Consider the following 17,385-nt stretch of genomic DNA (forward strand, 5'->3'; position numbering starts at 1 on the left):
TAGCTAAGGTTAAAAACCACTTGTGTCACTTGTGCTGTCTATTCCCACATGTGAATTATCTTTGATTAACAAATACTTATTGCTGTGTACTATTTGTATTTTCTCCCAATCCATTGGCAACAGAGGGATTTTTATTCTGAGAAACAGTGACTGACCTTTGTTTTGTTTCCTCAAATAAAATCAGTTTCTGCTCTTTACAGCGTTGGTTACCCTGTTTCTTTCTATTGTCAATGTCTCAGCCTTCATCAAGTTGTGTGATATGTAAATTTAAATCTAACTGTATGGGGAAAATAAAGCTTGTTACAAAATCTCAGAGTTGCATGGCTCATGTGTGGAACACAAACATGATTTTTTAGTAACTATGAAAGTGTGTCAGAGGTCATTATATCCTATATGTTGTGTGTGTGTGTGTGTGAGAGAGAGAGAGAGATAGATTGTTCTGATATGAAATCCAATCCAATGATAATGGTATCAGTGTTTAGTTTAATCCCGATTTTTTTTTTCTTATGTAACCGAGATGTACTGTACATACGTACTGCATTTCCCGCATGACGCTTTCCGTTCTGCCTCCCACTTCCTTTGCTAGTAGTGAAGGTTTAGTTTCACTTTAAATCGCTTCTCAAGAGGTCTGCTTGCAAATTCAACCGACAAAATAATATATTTTATGGCACGCAATCTGACAGTGGACGTTAACGAGAAACAGTTGCACGTTCTTAAAGGTAATGCCGAGGGCAAACTATGTTATATTTATTATTAATAATCTACTTATATTATTATTAAAACTATTATTTTGTCTCTAGACATCCAGCCATTATTATGCTCTTAAACTGCATGCCGGTTTTAGTTTCGGTTTCACTGGCACTGTGGAAAAAACAAGTAGCCTACTTCGACTCGAATATTTGTATGTAATAAACACATTCACTCTTGTAGTCTTGCTATCACGTAGCCTACTTACAGCACCATATTAAGTTACAGAAAGTTATTAGCGCAATGTACGTGCCCGGGCGCAATCGCTCATTTGTGTGACCGCGGCATTGTCCCGATGAGACTATTAAAGTGGCCGTAAATGCAATGTTCGTTCACTTTTAAATAATAAGAACACGGTTTTATGACTACTCGCTGACGGTGTAACGAGAAAATATATTAATAACCAAATGCTTTGCTATAGGTTTTTAAATCTTTTTTAAAAAAGTTTTAGGCACGGTGCCATCTTGGGGCGGCAACCTTGTAAACACGACCGTTGTTTCAGATGAAGATTGTGGGGGGGGGGGGAGGTGGGGCTTTCTTATGCTGCGTAGTTAGAGGTGAGCCTTACGTGAGCACAGGCTTAGCTCGCCTTGTGCGGAAACCGTTGCATTTCGTGTTTGTGGTGTTTTTATGTACAGCCAGAGCGTCTCCATTGATAGAACCACTAATTTGACTACAGAATTTCAAATATCTGAGGTTATCTGTGCAGGTGTTTGTAAAAAAAAAAAAAAAAAAAAATATATATATATATATATATATATATATATATATATATATATATATATATATATCAAAACTAGTAAAAACTGTTGATTTTGGGCTAATTGTTCAGCAGACAGCATAGGAATAAATAAAGGAACCAATACAAACTGCGCCACTTCACTCTCCCTGCGGATGCAGGTTAAACAAGCAGGCCTACTTCGTACATTGGTAATAGTTTGGAAGCGTAAGGTAAATCGTTGGCTCAGATGAGCAGTTTGCAACTACTAGATTATTCGTACTTTTTAGCTCATCAAACATTTAAGTCTTTAGGCGTCCTCATACCGTCTTGCATGTCCTGTTGACGGTGACATAGCACTAAGTACCAACATGTCTTACCAAAACAAATGCATCTATAGTCTTCAACTGTATGTACATGCACAGTAGGGTAAATAAATATAAGCGGGTGTAATGTAACCTTTTAAACTACGATAGCAGTTGCATTTACCTTTCATAAAATACAGAGTTCATCGCATTATAATTGAAATTGAAAGATGAACCTTTCAATAAACATAATCACAGAGTGATTGGTTTGTATAAACCTAAACAAGCTTGCAACTGCAGTCACAAGACCACCTTAAGAGATGATACATGGTCTGAGTTAAGATGATGTGGCTATGAAGTGGAATAAGCATTGGGGAAACATTTTTCAGGGTTCACCTGGTGAGGAACAGATATGGACACCGAGGGCCCAGTCTGGTTGGCAGATTGCCCCTCAGAGGGTAAGGTGAGGGTCAACCCCATGGCTCTCTGTGTCCTGGCTGAACTCCCACCCCCCCTGCAGGTGGTGAGCATCTTTGGACCGCGACAGTCTGGGAAATCCTACTTGCTCAACCTCCTGGCAGGCGGCACAGGTAGTGTCAAGTTTCCTGTCATCATGTCGCAAAATGACAGTATTTAATTAATGGCTTCCCACCCTCCACATCATACTATCACCATAGTTTTTAAGCAATATCGTAAGGTTTTGTCCCCTAGGTGGGTAGTGTTAAAGCAACATAAAGCAACATATGGGAGTTTCTTATCAAATATCACTTATAAAAAATGATCTAAACTCCTGTACCATAAATGGGTGAGGGGAAAAATGCATTTTTTAAACATAGGGATTAGTCTCTAATACGTCCTTTTGGTGCTATGAGACCTTGTCAGTTTTGGAGATGTGTGGAAGGAATCTGCTCATGTTAGTGCTGGTGAAATGCAAAGCCTGCAAGCTGGTTTTTACTCAGAATTGTTGCTTTGACCCAAGAATACCATATCACTGTCTTATGCCCATTATAAGAGTTCAGCAAGTGACTTTACAGTGGTAGTCATTGACATAGGTGCACTTGGGTGCCCCTATCAGCATTTTTTCTTTTAACTATTATTGTCCACATTTCCCAAAACACATGTCTGGATGCACTATTGACCATACTCAACATCAGAGACCATGCAGCCAAAAGACTTCATGGTTGCTTGCAACTTCAAGTCCAATATACATGCATGGATTTTTGGGAAAGACAAACAATAGCTCTTTTATGTGTTGTGTCTCTTATGATCAGGTTTAGTCAGTGTTTGTGTCGGGACCATTGGGAGGGGAGGGAATGCAGTTTTGAGCAGATGGAGATATATAAAAAAGTCCCATAGACATAGAAGATGACTTGCCTCAGGGTGCTGATGGCTATTAGCAGCTCTGCAGGTGTCAAGCCAGAGCAAAGTACATGTTGTGATGGGACAAAGAATGAGTTCTGTAATGAATCAGAGGGGTTCAGAATGTATGGGGCAAAATCATGAAAAAAAACTAGGCTAATTTAGAGGTGATCCCTTGATTGCTACCCAGTAGTGGCTTGCTGTTTTTTTGTTTGATTTTGCATTTCTCACGTCAACATTTCAGAGTGTTTGTCTCCTGCAAAGCTGACTGTGATCAGTAGCGCCTGAAAACAAGCTTGTGTATGTTTGGAGCCCATGTTGGAGACTCCTTGTTAAAACAGAACTCTTGACTAACATTCGTGCATTGTGAATGCCACATGTGGAAGAAATCAGTTTTAATGGAAACCTGGAAAAAGGTGAACTGTGGCCATTCTCTTGGATCATTATGGGTGATAGTATCTGCCTTTTTTGATTGGTCCTCCAGGATTCGCTGTCTCCAGGGATGGCTCCTCTAAAGATCCAGGCATCTACATGTGGAGCATTCCTGACCAAAAGGGTGATGGGCCTACCCTGGTATTGTTGGACACAGAGGGCTTTGAAGAGGACCTGGTAAGTCATGGAAACTGTGCTTTTGTCTGGTATTTTTTGAGAACATGGAAACTTTGATGAACCATCACTGCTTAGGTCAATTGGCTTCTATTGTTAAGACTGAATTGGCACTCAAGGTATAAAATAACTACAAATCAGGGTGCCCTCAGATATGATTTTTAAACAGATGGTTACAGACTTTGAAGGGAAACAATTGTGAACATGTGAAATGTGAAAAGAGAACAGTGGGATTCAATTATAATATATTAATTACATTTTTCATCATGTTTTGTCACTTACCAGATGTTCTTATCCTGAGTGACAAAGCAAGGGGTACAAATTGCATATAAGAGATTGCATTAATATCACTAGTGAATTTTCACTGGAATGATAAACTGTTACCACTTATCCATTAATTCATGAAGTCTTTAAAAATACAATGGCACTGTAAGTGGTGCACTATTGTTCATCGAGTGGAGTCTCCTGTTTTTTGCTCCTTATCTCATCTCCTGAATCACCTTGAGTCACTCAGTGGAAGGAGCATTGCTAGTGGTCTTTGAACTACAGAGAGAGATCAGACTCTGCCTGGAATTTTTATTAAAAATGCAATGAATAGGTTAGGGCTGTGCAGTCATTTCTTTCCCAAATGTTTTTTCAGGACTCTTGTGTTTCTTTGGTCCCACATGCTGATGCTTTTTAATGTTATGAACTAAAATATGTTCACTTTAGATAATTTTTGTACATTTCTCAGTTTTACTAGGTTGCACTAAATGAAACACCAGAACATTGAAGGTGATAAAAAAAGCCTGTGTTTACCTTGAAATCAAGGTCCAAATATCAGAGTGTTCTGTTTTGGGCCGTAGCTCTGAACTTCTGAAAACATTTTGTTCTTCAAAGATGAGGGATTAAATTTTGTATGGATTTGAATTTCCCTGTCTTTAGATGCCAGCAATTGTAATAAAAATTCATTGCATTCAACACATAGTTAAGCAAATAGGTCTGAAGTGTTGTCAGGTTTTTGGAATGGTCATTGATAGTGTGTAGAACTTGATCAGTTGTGCTGGAAACCCATGGGCGTAAGTACTTGAGATATGTGTGGATTGTGGATGTGTGCTTGTATGGATGATAAACACACCTAATGGCTTAGAGCTATGAAATGACAAATTAAGCGTTTGTCCATGTATCATTATTGTATGCTTTGACTGTCCTTAGGTTAGATCACTTTTGTAGAATATTTCAAGTCGGACCAATTACTATGTCTGTGTTTACAGTTTCAAGTACATGTTTTCTGCTCTTCCAAAAGCTCTCTGTCTTCTTTTATCTCACAGGCTATGGATGGTTCCTGTCCAATATTCACCTTGTCTCTGCTGCTCAGTTCAATCTTCCTCTACAACACCAGGCACCCCCTGAATCGGGACACACTTGATCAGCTTCTGTATCCTTCTCTAAAAGCTGAATACAGAAATGGTAGCTAGCTGACCCTCTATGAGGTCCTGAGTGATTGACCAGTAGTCAGCGGCTCCAAGGATATAAAGTAGAACATCACTTGCAAAGACAGTGTGCATTTAAATATGGTTCTGATGTACTCCTCAACTTAAAGGCAGTTTGGGGAAAAGAAAGCACATTTATTCATTATACTAAAGTGATAAACTTTTTTGTGCATGATCTAAGGATTGGCTCACTGTGTGAGCACGGCATGCTCAGAATTTGTTTCATAGAAGGAATAGCTAAAAGTCTTCCTTGACAACCGTTTTCCAGTCATGTGGCTATGTTTACCAATCTGGTGAGTCTTCCTGACAGAGCCTGGGCAGATGAGAACCTTCTGCCAGAATTCATATGGTGTGTACGAGACCTGGACCTGGAAATGAGTCTGGGTGATGTGGAGTTGATGCCTGCGGATTTCTTAGATGCTGTTCTAAATGATGTGGGAGGTATGCTAGCTACCTGAGAAATGTCCTTTTACTGATATTCAATGGCTTAATTGACTAGAACAAGTACTAATCCAGTGGCTTCCAATGTGGGATGTGATTGAGCGATGGACTGACTGATGGATTTTGTCACTCTTTTTGTTTCTGACATCAGACTATCAGTCTCCATCAGGTTTTATTCAGCAGCTGTTCCCCAGGCACAGGATGAAGATTTTTGACTTCTGCCAGCCAATAAGAGACAGCAGTGACGACATTGAGAGCCTCTCTCTGAGTGATCTAAACCCGCGCTTCATCAAGCAGACAGACTGTCTGAGAAACTGCATCCGCAGGAGCAAGCCTAAGACATTCCTGAGCAGCCAGGTTGTCAGTGGAAGAGGTAGGCACCGAGAGAGTTACGGACATCCCTTTGAACCAGCAACAGCGGCCCCTTTAAGGTGTTTTGCCACAGACTATGGAACAACCCAGAGTGAAGAAGCAGATTCACTTAAATCTGTATAGAACTGGCCTTTAGCATTGTACTGTAAGCAGCATGTGACCCACTAGGTCCATATGTGGTCATGGTCTCTGTGAGGTTTTAGGCTTTAGATGGTCCTGACAGCACATGTGTCTCCTCCTCCAGAGCTAGGAGCCCTCTTGGAGAGGCTTGTGGACAGCATGTCCAGGGGCTCGATCATCCAGCTGGACGATGTGCTTGAGCAGAGCCAGAGGAAGGTGATGGAGGATGTCATGGAGGCAGCCTCTCCCATGATACAGTGCGTCCCACCAAAGACTTACCAGCCAGCAGTGGAAACGGAGATGCCTCAGTGCAGCGGGTGGGTGAACACAGCACCCAGGAAGAGCTCTAGGAGTCCAAAGCTCTCATTAACCGGGGAAAAGGAGAGAGGCCTGGTGAGTTGGTGACTGGAGGTATTGGCATGGACATCTGATGTTAGCATCTTTACCAGTAAAATAAGGGCTCAAACATTATTAGCCCCTAAGGGGGGACATGTTCAAAATATAATGTTTCCCTCTTCAATCTGTAACTGCCCCCTCCCCATTTTGTAACCTCAAATTACAATTTTAACCCTCAATTTAATAATTATAGCCCTCATTGTGCTAATTGGTACCCTTGACATACTAATTGGAGCCCCTGGATTGATAATTTTTGCCTACAAATCACAAATTTGACTGCTGAAATGAATAACTCCATTTCTTAATTATGGAAATAAACTGTTGATTCCAGGAATCGTACCCTGGAATGACTAATTTGAAGTTGAAAGTGTTACATGCATTTAGGGTTTGAAAGTCAGTAGTCAGCCAAGGAATAAATCAGTAGTCAGTGTACGAATTGAAAGGGGGATCATTTTACTGCTATTTTAGCTGTTGAAATGCATTTTCAATTTGAATGAATCGTGTCTATGAAAGCTTACTTTTTAATAGCCCATGTTTAAAGCTGCATATCCCCCTCTGGGTTTTACCTGATGAGCTAATATTCAGTCATGTGAGTCAAACAAAACTAGAGAAAGATGTTGTGTGTCTTATGATGTTGTGTGTTTTATTGCGACCGCAGATGGACAGGGGGCCAGTGGCAATGGACAGGCCTGTTTGTCTCATCGACAACACAAGCGATGGTGAACTGCAGGTGAACCAGGAGGCCTTGGACATCATGAGCTCCATCAAGCAGCCTGTGGTGGTGGTGGCCATTGTGGGCATGTACCGCACTGGCAAGTCTTACCTGATGAACAGACTGGCTGGGAAGCACACAGGTATGACTGGGAATAGGTTTAATTTGTGCTGTAGAAGGATTGACAGCTTATTGTATGACTAAAAAGGTGGTGTGTGTAGGGTATGTGCGTTTCAGCAGTCCTTTAAACAGGCAAATGCCAAATGTGCTGTAGTGATTTTACTCCTGTGCTGTAGTATTTTTCACCCACTTTTCCTTCCCCAGAATACAGCTCTCTGGAAATCACTTCCGCCAACCGTATGAAAGCACTGATGCATGCAGCCAGTAATTATGTGAACACTTCATCCAACAGCTTATATCCAACATCCCTTGAAGGGATATGCAAATTAAAAATTAATAATTAGAGGGAAGCATATTTACATTTTAATTGTGTTTCAGGTATTCATCTTTGCGGAATAAAACCTGCTTCATTTCTAAGCATTTTGACAGAATTGTGTGTGATATTGGTGTCTTTTGTTGGAAGTGTCGTGGTTCTAGTGTCTTTTTGTCTAGTGTGGTTTTGTGTGTGTTTTGTTGGTTCTCTTTGTTTTTGGTTGCTCTCAGTTATCTACTTATGTTTTCAGGGTTCTCACTGGGTTCCACCATACGGTCTGAGACAAAGGGAATCTGGATGTGGTGTGTGCCTCACCCCTGCAGAGATAACATCACACTGGTCCTGCTGGACACTGAGGGTCTGGGGGATGTGGAGAAGGTAGGATGGCCCAGTCTTCATGGTGCCATTAAGGGTGTCTGCTTTTGTGGTGAGCTAGTACCTGATGACATCATATGTAGTCCATTGACATTAAATGCATCCCCATGCTCTTAAATGTCTTCATGTTGATCCACAGATGTTCTTTGTGCATATTTCTATCCAACATTTCAAAGCAAAATGCATGCTATCTTTTTACAGTATGCTTCCAAGACAGAAATTTAAATGTGCAAAGGCTTTATAACATCCCATAGGTGTGCTTGTATGATTTCCTTTCTCTAGGTAATATCTTGCAGATAAGTTTTTTCTCAAATGCAAATATGAAGTTCTTGCATGTAACAGGGAGACCAGAAGAATGACAACTGGATCTTTGCACTGGCTGTCCTACTGAGCAGCACCTTGGTCTACAACAGTATGGGCACCATCAACAATGAGGCTGTGATGACTCTGCAGTATCCTGGCAATCAGACAGGCGTGGGTTAGCTCTAACAAGGGATTCAACCACATGATCCCTATAATCTTTCCTCTCTGCAGATGTAACCTAGGTTTGAAAGACCCGAGTCAATGAATCTTTTCACCAGCTTACATGTAATTCTGTTAAAGGATTTATCTGTGACCAGTGATTGCAGGACTAAGAAAGCACCTCAAGAAAAATGGCTGTCATATCATGTGCCCAGCAGTGACCATATCAGATCATGTAAAACTGCCTATAGGTCCGTTTTGTGAGTTTTCACTAAACTGACTTTACAGACATTTTTACAAAAATTTGGTAAATATGATAATTTTAACAAAAAGAAAATTGTTCCAGCATCTTCAGTTCTTGAAATACTAAAAATGAGTAATTGCATCTGATCTTTTTTCTGGCTGTATATTAGTTTATCCATCCATATGTGTAGCAAGATTACTGAGTAAAGAGGACTGATAAATTGGCATAGTTTTACATATGTAACTACTAGTGTTCTGTCCTAGATCAACAAAACCAGAAAGCATAAACCAATGTAAAGCATTGAATGGACAAAAAAATAATCACTAGCCAGCCATCTTGTATGTGATATATTTGTGTGAATACTGGTGTTTTGTCAAAGAGCAAAGGCTGTATTTCCTTAGGGTTAATGCAGATTTTTAGGTAAACTAGCAAGAACTAGGTAATCCACCCAATTATAACAACAGTTTGTCATGTAGGTAGCTAGTTAACTAACTTCTAGCTCTCAACATTTTTGTAAAAATTCTACAAAAAGCACAAAAAGAATAGAGTTCCACACCATGGTGCTAGTCCTCATTGTAATCTTATCATTCGTGAGTTATCTTCTCACCTGATTTTAGTGTGGCCTTACTTGTTACAGTAGAATTATGTTCCATTTTTATAGTGCCAATGTGCTTCAATACTGGCATTGAAGTAGTGGTTAGTAGAACAGTGTTAATAGAGCTTCAATGTTGAATATTTTTTCTAACATAGGTCAACACATAATTATTTTTAAAATGATTTTCAATGGTGAAGTGTATGAATATCACTTCTGCATCAGACCTTCAGATATAACCACAATTTATACACATAGCTCAGATGTTGACAGAGAAGGCCTTAATTGAATGCGTAGTTTAATCACCTCTGATTATGCATCGAAGGTGGGCATTGTAGGTCCTCAAGGGATTCTCAAGGCCATGGTATCTAGTCCCATTGGGTTCCACCTTGTTCCCATCACATATATCCATTGCCTCTTCCTAAATGACTGAATTCGACAGATATGTGACGGAGCTGACAGAGCACATCAAGGTGAAGTCCAGCAGGGAGAAGGAGGAGGAGACGTCCTCTGAGTACATGCGCTTCTTCCCCTCATTCGTGTGGGCTGTGAGAGACTTCACCCTGGAATTGAAGCTTGATGACAAAAAAGTCACTCCTGATGAATACCTAGAGAACTCGCTCAAGCTGAAGCAGGGTAAAGCCAGGACCTATTGATTGGAATGACTGGAATGACACATGGCTTTGTGGATGATTCTTTGGAAGCACAACATCCTTGTTTAGTGGAAGTGCTCAGGTTTTAATCTCCAAACTCCAAAGACATATTTTAACTTGTAGGGTTTTGTAGTTTCAAACCAGAGAGAAATTGCTTTCAGATGATATATATGAACTGTAGGATTGATATGGTTTATAGATTGATTGTCAAGGTAATATTTATGAGTAGTAATTAAATTTTTTTTCAAGAACACGTCAACAGCTAATTAAACTAATCTGTGCCCATCTTTTAATTGTTATACTCACATTAAGTGTGCTATGTGTGTGCTAATATCCTCAAGCCTAACTTCCTCCCTCAAACCTTTCATTTATTTTGCTGAAGGTTACTCCAAAACAGTCACGCTCAGCAATGAGGCTCGAGAGTGCATCCGGAACTACTTCCCCAGTCGGAAGTGCTTTGTGTTTGACCAGCCAACCACTAAGGACAATCTAAAGAATATCGAGCTGCTGAGCGATGCTGACTTGGACCCTGCTTTCCTCAGGCAAACATCCGACTTCTGTAGTCACATTTTCAACCACTCCAGGGAGAAAACCATGAAAGGTGGCATCACTGTCACTGGGAGACGTGAGTTTACACGCAACGGGGCGAACAAATGACAAAAGCTTGATATTTGCTTATGTAAAAGTGATATGTCAGTATGTAGTATGATTAAATAGGTTCCTTATTTCTACTGCATATTTTTATATCTGGCAAAATATACAGGCTATATCAGACATCAATGCATACTCAGCAGAAAACAGTACCAATAGGGGACATAAGAATTTATCTTTATGGACAAGATTTCCAGTATAGGGAAGGATCGTCTAATGGTAGCTGATGTGGTAACATTATCTTTGTGTATGTTAATTGTTTTAGCTTGTTACACAGAGGTCTAATTTGTCTTATCACAAATCCGGACCATATTTTATGTTAAAATGAAATGCTCTGGTTATAACTTAAATGATTTCATGTAAAAGAAATCAAGGGCAGAGCTACCTACAGCAGGGTGCTGAGGCAATAGTATTTTTAGGGTTCATCATGTCATAATCGCGATTATGTCAGGCTTTCGATATTACCAAATGGTGATGAGATACATAAATCAGTATGTTGATTTTTCCAAAGTGGTTACCCTGAGCTCATGAGATACATAATTACGGATTTTGACATTACAAAAGTGATAATCTTGTGATAGGCTTTCCTATTGTGACACTGGTACGTTTTTAACACTTTGACAGCTTGTTTTTGTAATTGTACATACTGCAAGCTAAAGCTCTTTTACGAGGCACACTTAGGCTTGTGAAAAAGAAAAAACTTCCAACATGATACACAATGTTACATCAAACAACTATTAATATGTTTGTCTTATTGTTAATGGATAAGCACAGCCAATTATCTTGCTTAGTAGATTAACATTACAGGTTACAGAGAAACATGATAGATTCTAAATGAATTGCAGACTTAAAAAAACATCTTGCTGAATATGCTGGACTGATTTTTGAGTGATCTTTATTTAACTTAACATTCTTGTTAATGAAATAACACTCAAGAACATCTTAGGTTTGTGTGAGGTGTGTGAGGTATGTCATTCTTATGTTGTATGTAATTCAGCATCGCAGTGTTTCGTCTCCTGAACTCCTTGCTGCTTATTTGGTTCTGATTATCTCTGTGTGGGTTCAGTGCTAGGGAACCTAGCCGTGACATATGTGGATGCTATTCGGAGCGGACACATCCCATGCCTGGAGAACGCAGTGCTGGCCCTGTCTCAGATTGAGAACTCTGCTGCAGTGGAGCAGTCACACGCCCTCTACAGGCAGCTGCTGGGAGAACGAGTGGTGCTGCACACTGAGACACAGGAGGAGCTCTCCTGTGTTCATGAGGGCTGCCTGAAGGAGGCGCTGCAGCTCTTTTTGGATCACTCCTTTAAGGATGACAACCAGCACTTCCAGGAAGACCTCATGGTGGGTGGGCTTGTTTGCCTTCAGAGTGCTCTTCCTTCTCAGTTGTGCATTTAACTTGTCCGTGAAGGTTACCAAGGGATTTTTGATGAAGCTCAAACGCTTTTGCCTCACATAAAGGTATGTCTAACTGTGCTGATATCTCCTGTTGTCCGTAGGAGAGGATAAAGGAGGAGTACGAGGGGAAGTGCCGGGAGAATGAGCAGATCTCAGAGAATCACTGTACTGCTCTGCTTGTGCAACTGGAGGACAGTATGAGGCCTCAGGAATTCTACATGAAGCCCGGGGGCTACAACCACTTCAGGAAGGACCTGGATGACTTTGTTGAGTCATACAGCCAAGCACCTGGCAAAGGGGTCAAGGTACCGCCTGGGAACAGATTAGACATACATGCATTCTTTTTCCATTAATAAAGAAGCATCCAACCTGCTAATAGAATATTAGATATGGCTGATAAAATAAAGGTATGATTACTTTGTTAGATAGGTCATGGGACGGTTTGGTTGACAAAAGTTCGATTCTGTGTTTGCACGTAGTTCACCAGTAAGTCAAGTCAAGAGTCAAGTCAAGAGAGCTTTTACTGTCAGTATATCCATGTACAAGTATACAGCAGGGTTGAAATAACGTTTGCCTGGGACCCATGGTGCTACATTCAGACAGTGCAGGACAAAGACAACATAAGATGAAGAGCATAAATTCAACAAACGACAAGACAATAGGTACAATAAATACAACAAGGCAATAAATAGACCAAATAACAAGAATAAATGGACAAAGTCGCAGGCAGATGTGTGCGAGTAGCAATTCTAAACAAAATTACACACTTCATAAAGTGGCTGTGTGCATTTAAATTTTTGGGGTGTTCAGTCCAGGGGAGTGGATGGAGGCATGCTGTGCCCTGGAGGTGTGGGTCAGTTGTTGTTCAAAACAGTGTAACAGTTAGCCCATTAGACCATCTATTTGAAGTCCTTAATGCTGGCTAATGGGATGCCCATTTAATCCCCAAGTTATATGTAGCTTATCTAGCTCCTGTGCACCCCCCCTAGCAATATTTGCCCTGCCAATTTTTACGAGAAATCCAGCCTCCCTGAATCAGACAGCATCATAAACATGTAGATGTAATTCAAAATGTGTATTGTTCAGTATGTTGACGTGTGTGCGTGATATATATATATATATATATATATATATATATATATATGTATATGTATATATATATATATATATATATATATATATATATATATATATATATATATATATATATATATATATATATATATATACACACACACACAGACACAGCTTATGTATTGCCTTCAGTCTCTTATCACACAGCGTACACTGTATTTCAGGCTGAGCAGGTCTTGGAGGAATACCTAAAGGACAAAAATAACCTGGGGAAAACCATTCTGATGGCAGACAGAAATCTCTCAGAGCAGCAGCGGCGTCTCGCAGGTGAGGGGGACTTCCCACAGGCAGCTCAATAGGAAGAGCTAGTTACTTAACGTCACATGCACACACTCAAAGAAACAGGCTGACAGGTTGAGACAGCGCAACTGATAACTTGTGGCCACAGATCATAAAACTGAAAGTCTTGCTTTCATGTCTTGTGTTGGCTGCCAGTTGTGGAGAATGGTGGGGTTTTTGGGTGTTGAACTGGTTATTATGACACAATAATAAGAAGAGTATGAATCACTTAAACTCATGTAATCTGTACAATACATATATATATTACAACTAATTCAGAGTCAGTACAGTCCAAATTAGACTGTATTGCCTCTAAATTGTAGAGTATAGTGCATTAGAGTCAATACCTTCTCTACAGGGTATTAGTGTTTGGTATAAATGCAACCACAGTCAGCAAACACAATTTTTAAAATTTGAGATTTTGAGTAGTTGATCCATTCCTGTCACTCTGGAGATATGGGGCCATGGCTAAGTTCTGTTTTCTCCTGCAGAGGAGCGAACCCGTGCTGAGCTGGAGAGGCAAAAAGTGCAGGCCGCCAGAGAGCAGCAGAGGGTCATGGAGAGGAGGCTGGAGGACATGGCCAGAGCACGCAGGGAGAACGAGAGACAGCTGCTGGAGAAAATGGAGAGGGACCGGAAGGCAGCCGTTAAGGAACACCAGAGAGTTCTGGACCAGAAACTGAGGGTATATACCTAGTCCATTCCATTCACTCTCATGTGCCTCATCGGATCTTTTCATATTATGTATGGTGGGGGGGGTGATTGGCTCTGTTGGTTGCACAATTTGCTGAATCAGTAAGCAAAGACAAGAAGTTACAGTAGAATGAACGCGATATAAAGAGGTCATGTTCCTGCGGTCAGTGTTGGTTAGAGGGCTGATTACATCTTGCAGAGTGTGCTGCCTCATCACTGATCTCTTAGCACCCTATTTGTCTCTAATTATACATAATATGTATAGTATAATATCTAATATCTGAAGTGTCCTTCAGGGTTTTTTTAACTGTAATTTAGTCTGTTTCACTACAAACAGCATGCATTTGTATCCGTGGTGGTTATATTTAGCAGGTCTGGTGCTTGTTGGGTCCATTGTGAAATATTTGCACTGGCTTCCTTGTAGACCTCAACAGACAAGCAGACACCTCTATTCTCTGTGTGATAGACACCCCCGCTCAACTGTCATATTCTGTGAAATGTGAGAATCTAAATACAGGCTTTCCAAAGCATGAAACTTTGGGAAGAAGATAGTCGTCTTCACCCCCTTGTCCCCTCCTTCTTTGTGCAGGAGCAGAGTGCCCTCTTGACGGAGGGGTACAACGAGAGGGCGAGGAGGCTGGAGGGAGAGATTGCGCAACTACGTCGTGAGGTGAACCAGTCGCGGCGATCGAGTGGGGGAGGAGGTGGTTGCATCATTTCCTAAGGGGCAGCTGTAGTAAGCTCACAATAGGAAGTGTGAAACAGTCCACTTACTGGTATGGTTCAGCAAGAAATTATTGATGATGATTATGACATTATTGATTATAATCATGATTGCAACATGTTAATTCATATGATCATCAAGCTGGGCACATATTCACATTTCTCAGCATGAGAAGCTGAAGAGTTGTTTAGCCACCAGCCACATGTGTTTATGGGTATAGTAGAACAAATATATGACTTATTGGAATGGTTGTTTGTGCATACCTTAGGTCATATTATTAGATAAAATAACAATTTCAGTTCACTAATAGTTTAATTATCCTTACCATATACAGTGTTTGAAACCTTAGTCTCACACAAGTAGGACGCCCTAATGGAGATGTGTGTGTTGAAATGCTGAATTTCTGTTTTTGTTCCACAATAAAAGTCATGAAGTAAGAGCGTGGCTCCTTTCTTTGGTTTTATCAATTTGACTGTCGGGCATATCTGTAGTGTATACTATAAGTATAAAAGTGTGACAACATACACATTTTCAGTTAAATGAACACTAACATGTTGAATTAACACTTCATTTTGCTATGTATATCGAGCTCAGAACACTTCAGTTTTTTGTGTGCTTTTTTGTGTTGTGCTCATAACTCTGTGCCTGTGCCTTGATTGAGTGAGTACAGTGTCTGTTGAGGGTCATTTGGAGTGGTTGTCCATACTCTTTCCCAGGGGGGCACGCAGCCTCACGTTCGTGTCACAGTGGCTTAACAGGGACCGCCTGCAATGAAAGATTTTTGCTGTCAAAGGCAGCCCTGCAAAGATGAGCTCATCCAGCCGTGATGTCACCATGGAACCCATCGTATTCACTCTAGCCTCAATATAGCTATCATTGGGGCTTTGTGAATAAAGACAGACCCCTGGCTAGGGATTAGAGTTGCTGCTGAAAAGTTAATGCATTGTCACATAGCTCTCTTCTTAGGGGTGATGTGTTTTCTTTTTAACTTGTTGAAAAAGGATCTTTTCTCTATCTGTAAGCATGTACCATTTCATGTAAATGTAATCTTTCAGCAACATGATAGTACCCTTCCCTACCTTTCGTCCAGGGCAGCCTCTGTTATGATAACCTAGGCCTATGCTTAAGATACGCTGAGTTGAGTTTTTCTGCCATAAATGGATGCCGTTTTAATTATTTGTTAGACTATGTTAGTATTCAAAAATTAGTCAAAGGTGCTGTACCTTACATGCACCCCACCCCACAAAATAAGTCCAAAGTCAGATCTACTAGATAGGTGGCTTTTGCGCATCAAAATGCTTTTGAACAAATAAGTGTAGTTACCCCTTTCTGTCTGCTAACTGCTTATCTGCAGTAATGGGTTTTTATTGAGGTTTAGGTACTGTACATCAAATCAACATACACAGTATATTCTGTTTGTAAGACAGAGAATTTGTGTGATGTAAGATCAGTAATTTTATGGTCCAATCTGTATGGCTGTATGGTGTATTGTGATTATTTTACAATGCACCTATACTGTCCCCTTTACTGGATTGTCTGTTAGTGCCCCTGTCATAAAGGCAGAAACTTGTCTTTTGTAGTGATTTGTGTTGTGGCTGACAGATTCTGGTCTGAGGCAAATTGACTCCCCCCTCGGGAAACAGGTAATTTGTGGAAAAAGAATACATTGAATCGATGAGTCATTTCTCCCTGGGTAACATGATGACATGGCAGACCACTGACATGCAAGAGTGACCCACACAAACACGCGGATGGGGGGGCTGGGGGGGCTGGGGGGATGGTGCTGGATGGGGTAGGGGTTGTTGCAGAAACACAGCGGATCCAGATATTGGAAAACATTGGAATATGCTCAAGTTCTGACCTATTCAGTAGTATCTTGCAGCATGCCACAATCAAGACAAGAACACCAAACCTTTTGATTTGACTGAGGGAATCTTGGTAAGGACAACGACATGAAAACCACATTATTGTGAATTGTGTATTGGCATACCTAAATGTCTTAAAACCTGAAACCACAATGGTAAAGCTTGTCTCCAGTTCTCAGACTTTCTAGCTTTTTTCAGTATGGCACATGTTTTACATCAGAATCCTTAGAGAACAGGGGGAATTGTGGTGTCACACAAAAAAAATCCATATACACAAACCATCCTAAGTGTGTATGATGTGAATTTAACATTGTCTGATCAAATGTAACAGGCATGCAGTCTTTCTAGAAAGAGGAAGGGCACAGGAGGAGGCGTGTGCCAAAGTGTGGAATTTCATGAGTTGTGTAACTTCTGTTATTTCAGGCTTCATGTTTCAGTTTCTCTTTCAGTACACCAATGTCTCAAGATAAGCAGAAGTTCTCACAGCGCTCCACAGAAAGCACCTTTCCGTTTAAAAGGAGACTTAATGGTGGAGAAAGGTAATTGCTTTTCCTGTACATTAATACATAAAAATTAAATATCATATTTAATGTAAACTCTTTATATGTGATAGAATGTCTTAAAATCTAAA

General features: G+C 40.5%; 1 protein-coding gene across 1 annotated transcript; it reads left to right on the plus strand.

Annotated features, from left to right (window-relative positions):
- Window positions 1–626: 626 nt before the first annotated feature.
- LOC118769734 (guanylate-binding protein 1-like) lies at window positions 627–15,253 on the plus strand. Its single transcript, XM_036517021.1, has 17 exons — window positions 627–719; window positions 2,160–2,360; window positions 3,614–3,738; window positions 5,046–5,152; window positions 5,476–5,648; window positions 5,800–6,021; window positions 6,265–6,533; window positions 7,195–7,390; window positions 7,932–8,059; window positions 8,399–8,508; window positions 9,797–9,990; window positions 10,390–10,632; window positions 11,725–12,005; window positions 12,161–12,364; window positions 13,358–13,460; window positions 13,964–14,157; window positions 14,755–15,253. Exons 2-17 carry the CDS (start codon window positions 2,183–2,185, stop codon window positions 14,887–14,889), a joined length of 2,862 nt encoding a protein of 953 aa, XP_036372914.1. The 5' UTR covers window positions 627–719; window positions 2,160–2,182; the 3' UTR covers window positions 14,890–15,253.
- The last annotated feature ends 2,132 nt before the right edge of the window (window positions 15,254–17,385 follow it).

This window comes from Megalops cyprinoides, chromosome 22, assembly GCF_013368585.1.
Source record: "Megalops cyprinoides isolate fMegCyp1 chromosome 22, fMegCyp1.pri, whole genome shotgun sequence".
NCBI classification, from domain to species: Eukaryota; Metazoa; Chordata; class Actinopteri; order Elopiformes; family Megalopidae; genus Megalops; species Megalops cyprinoides.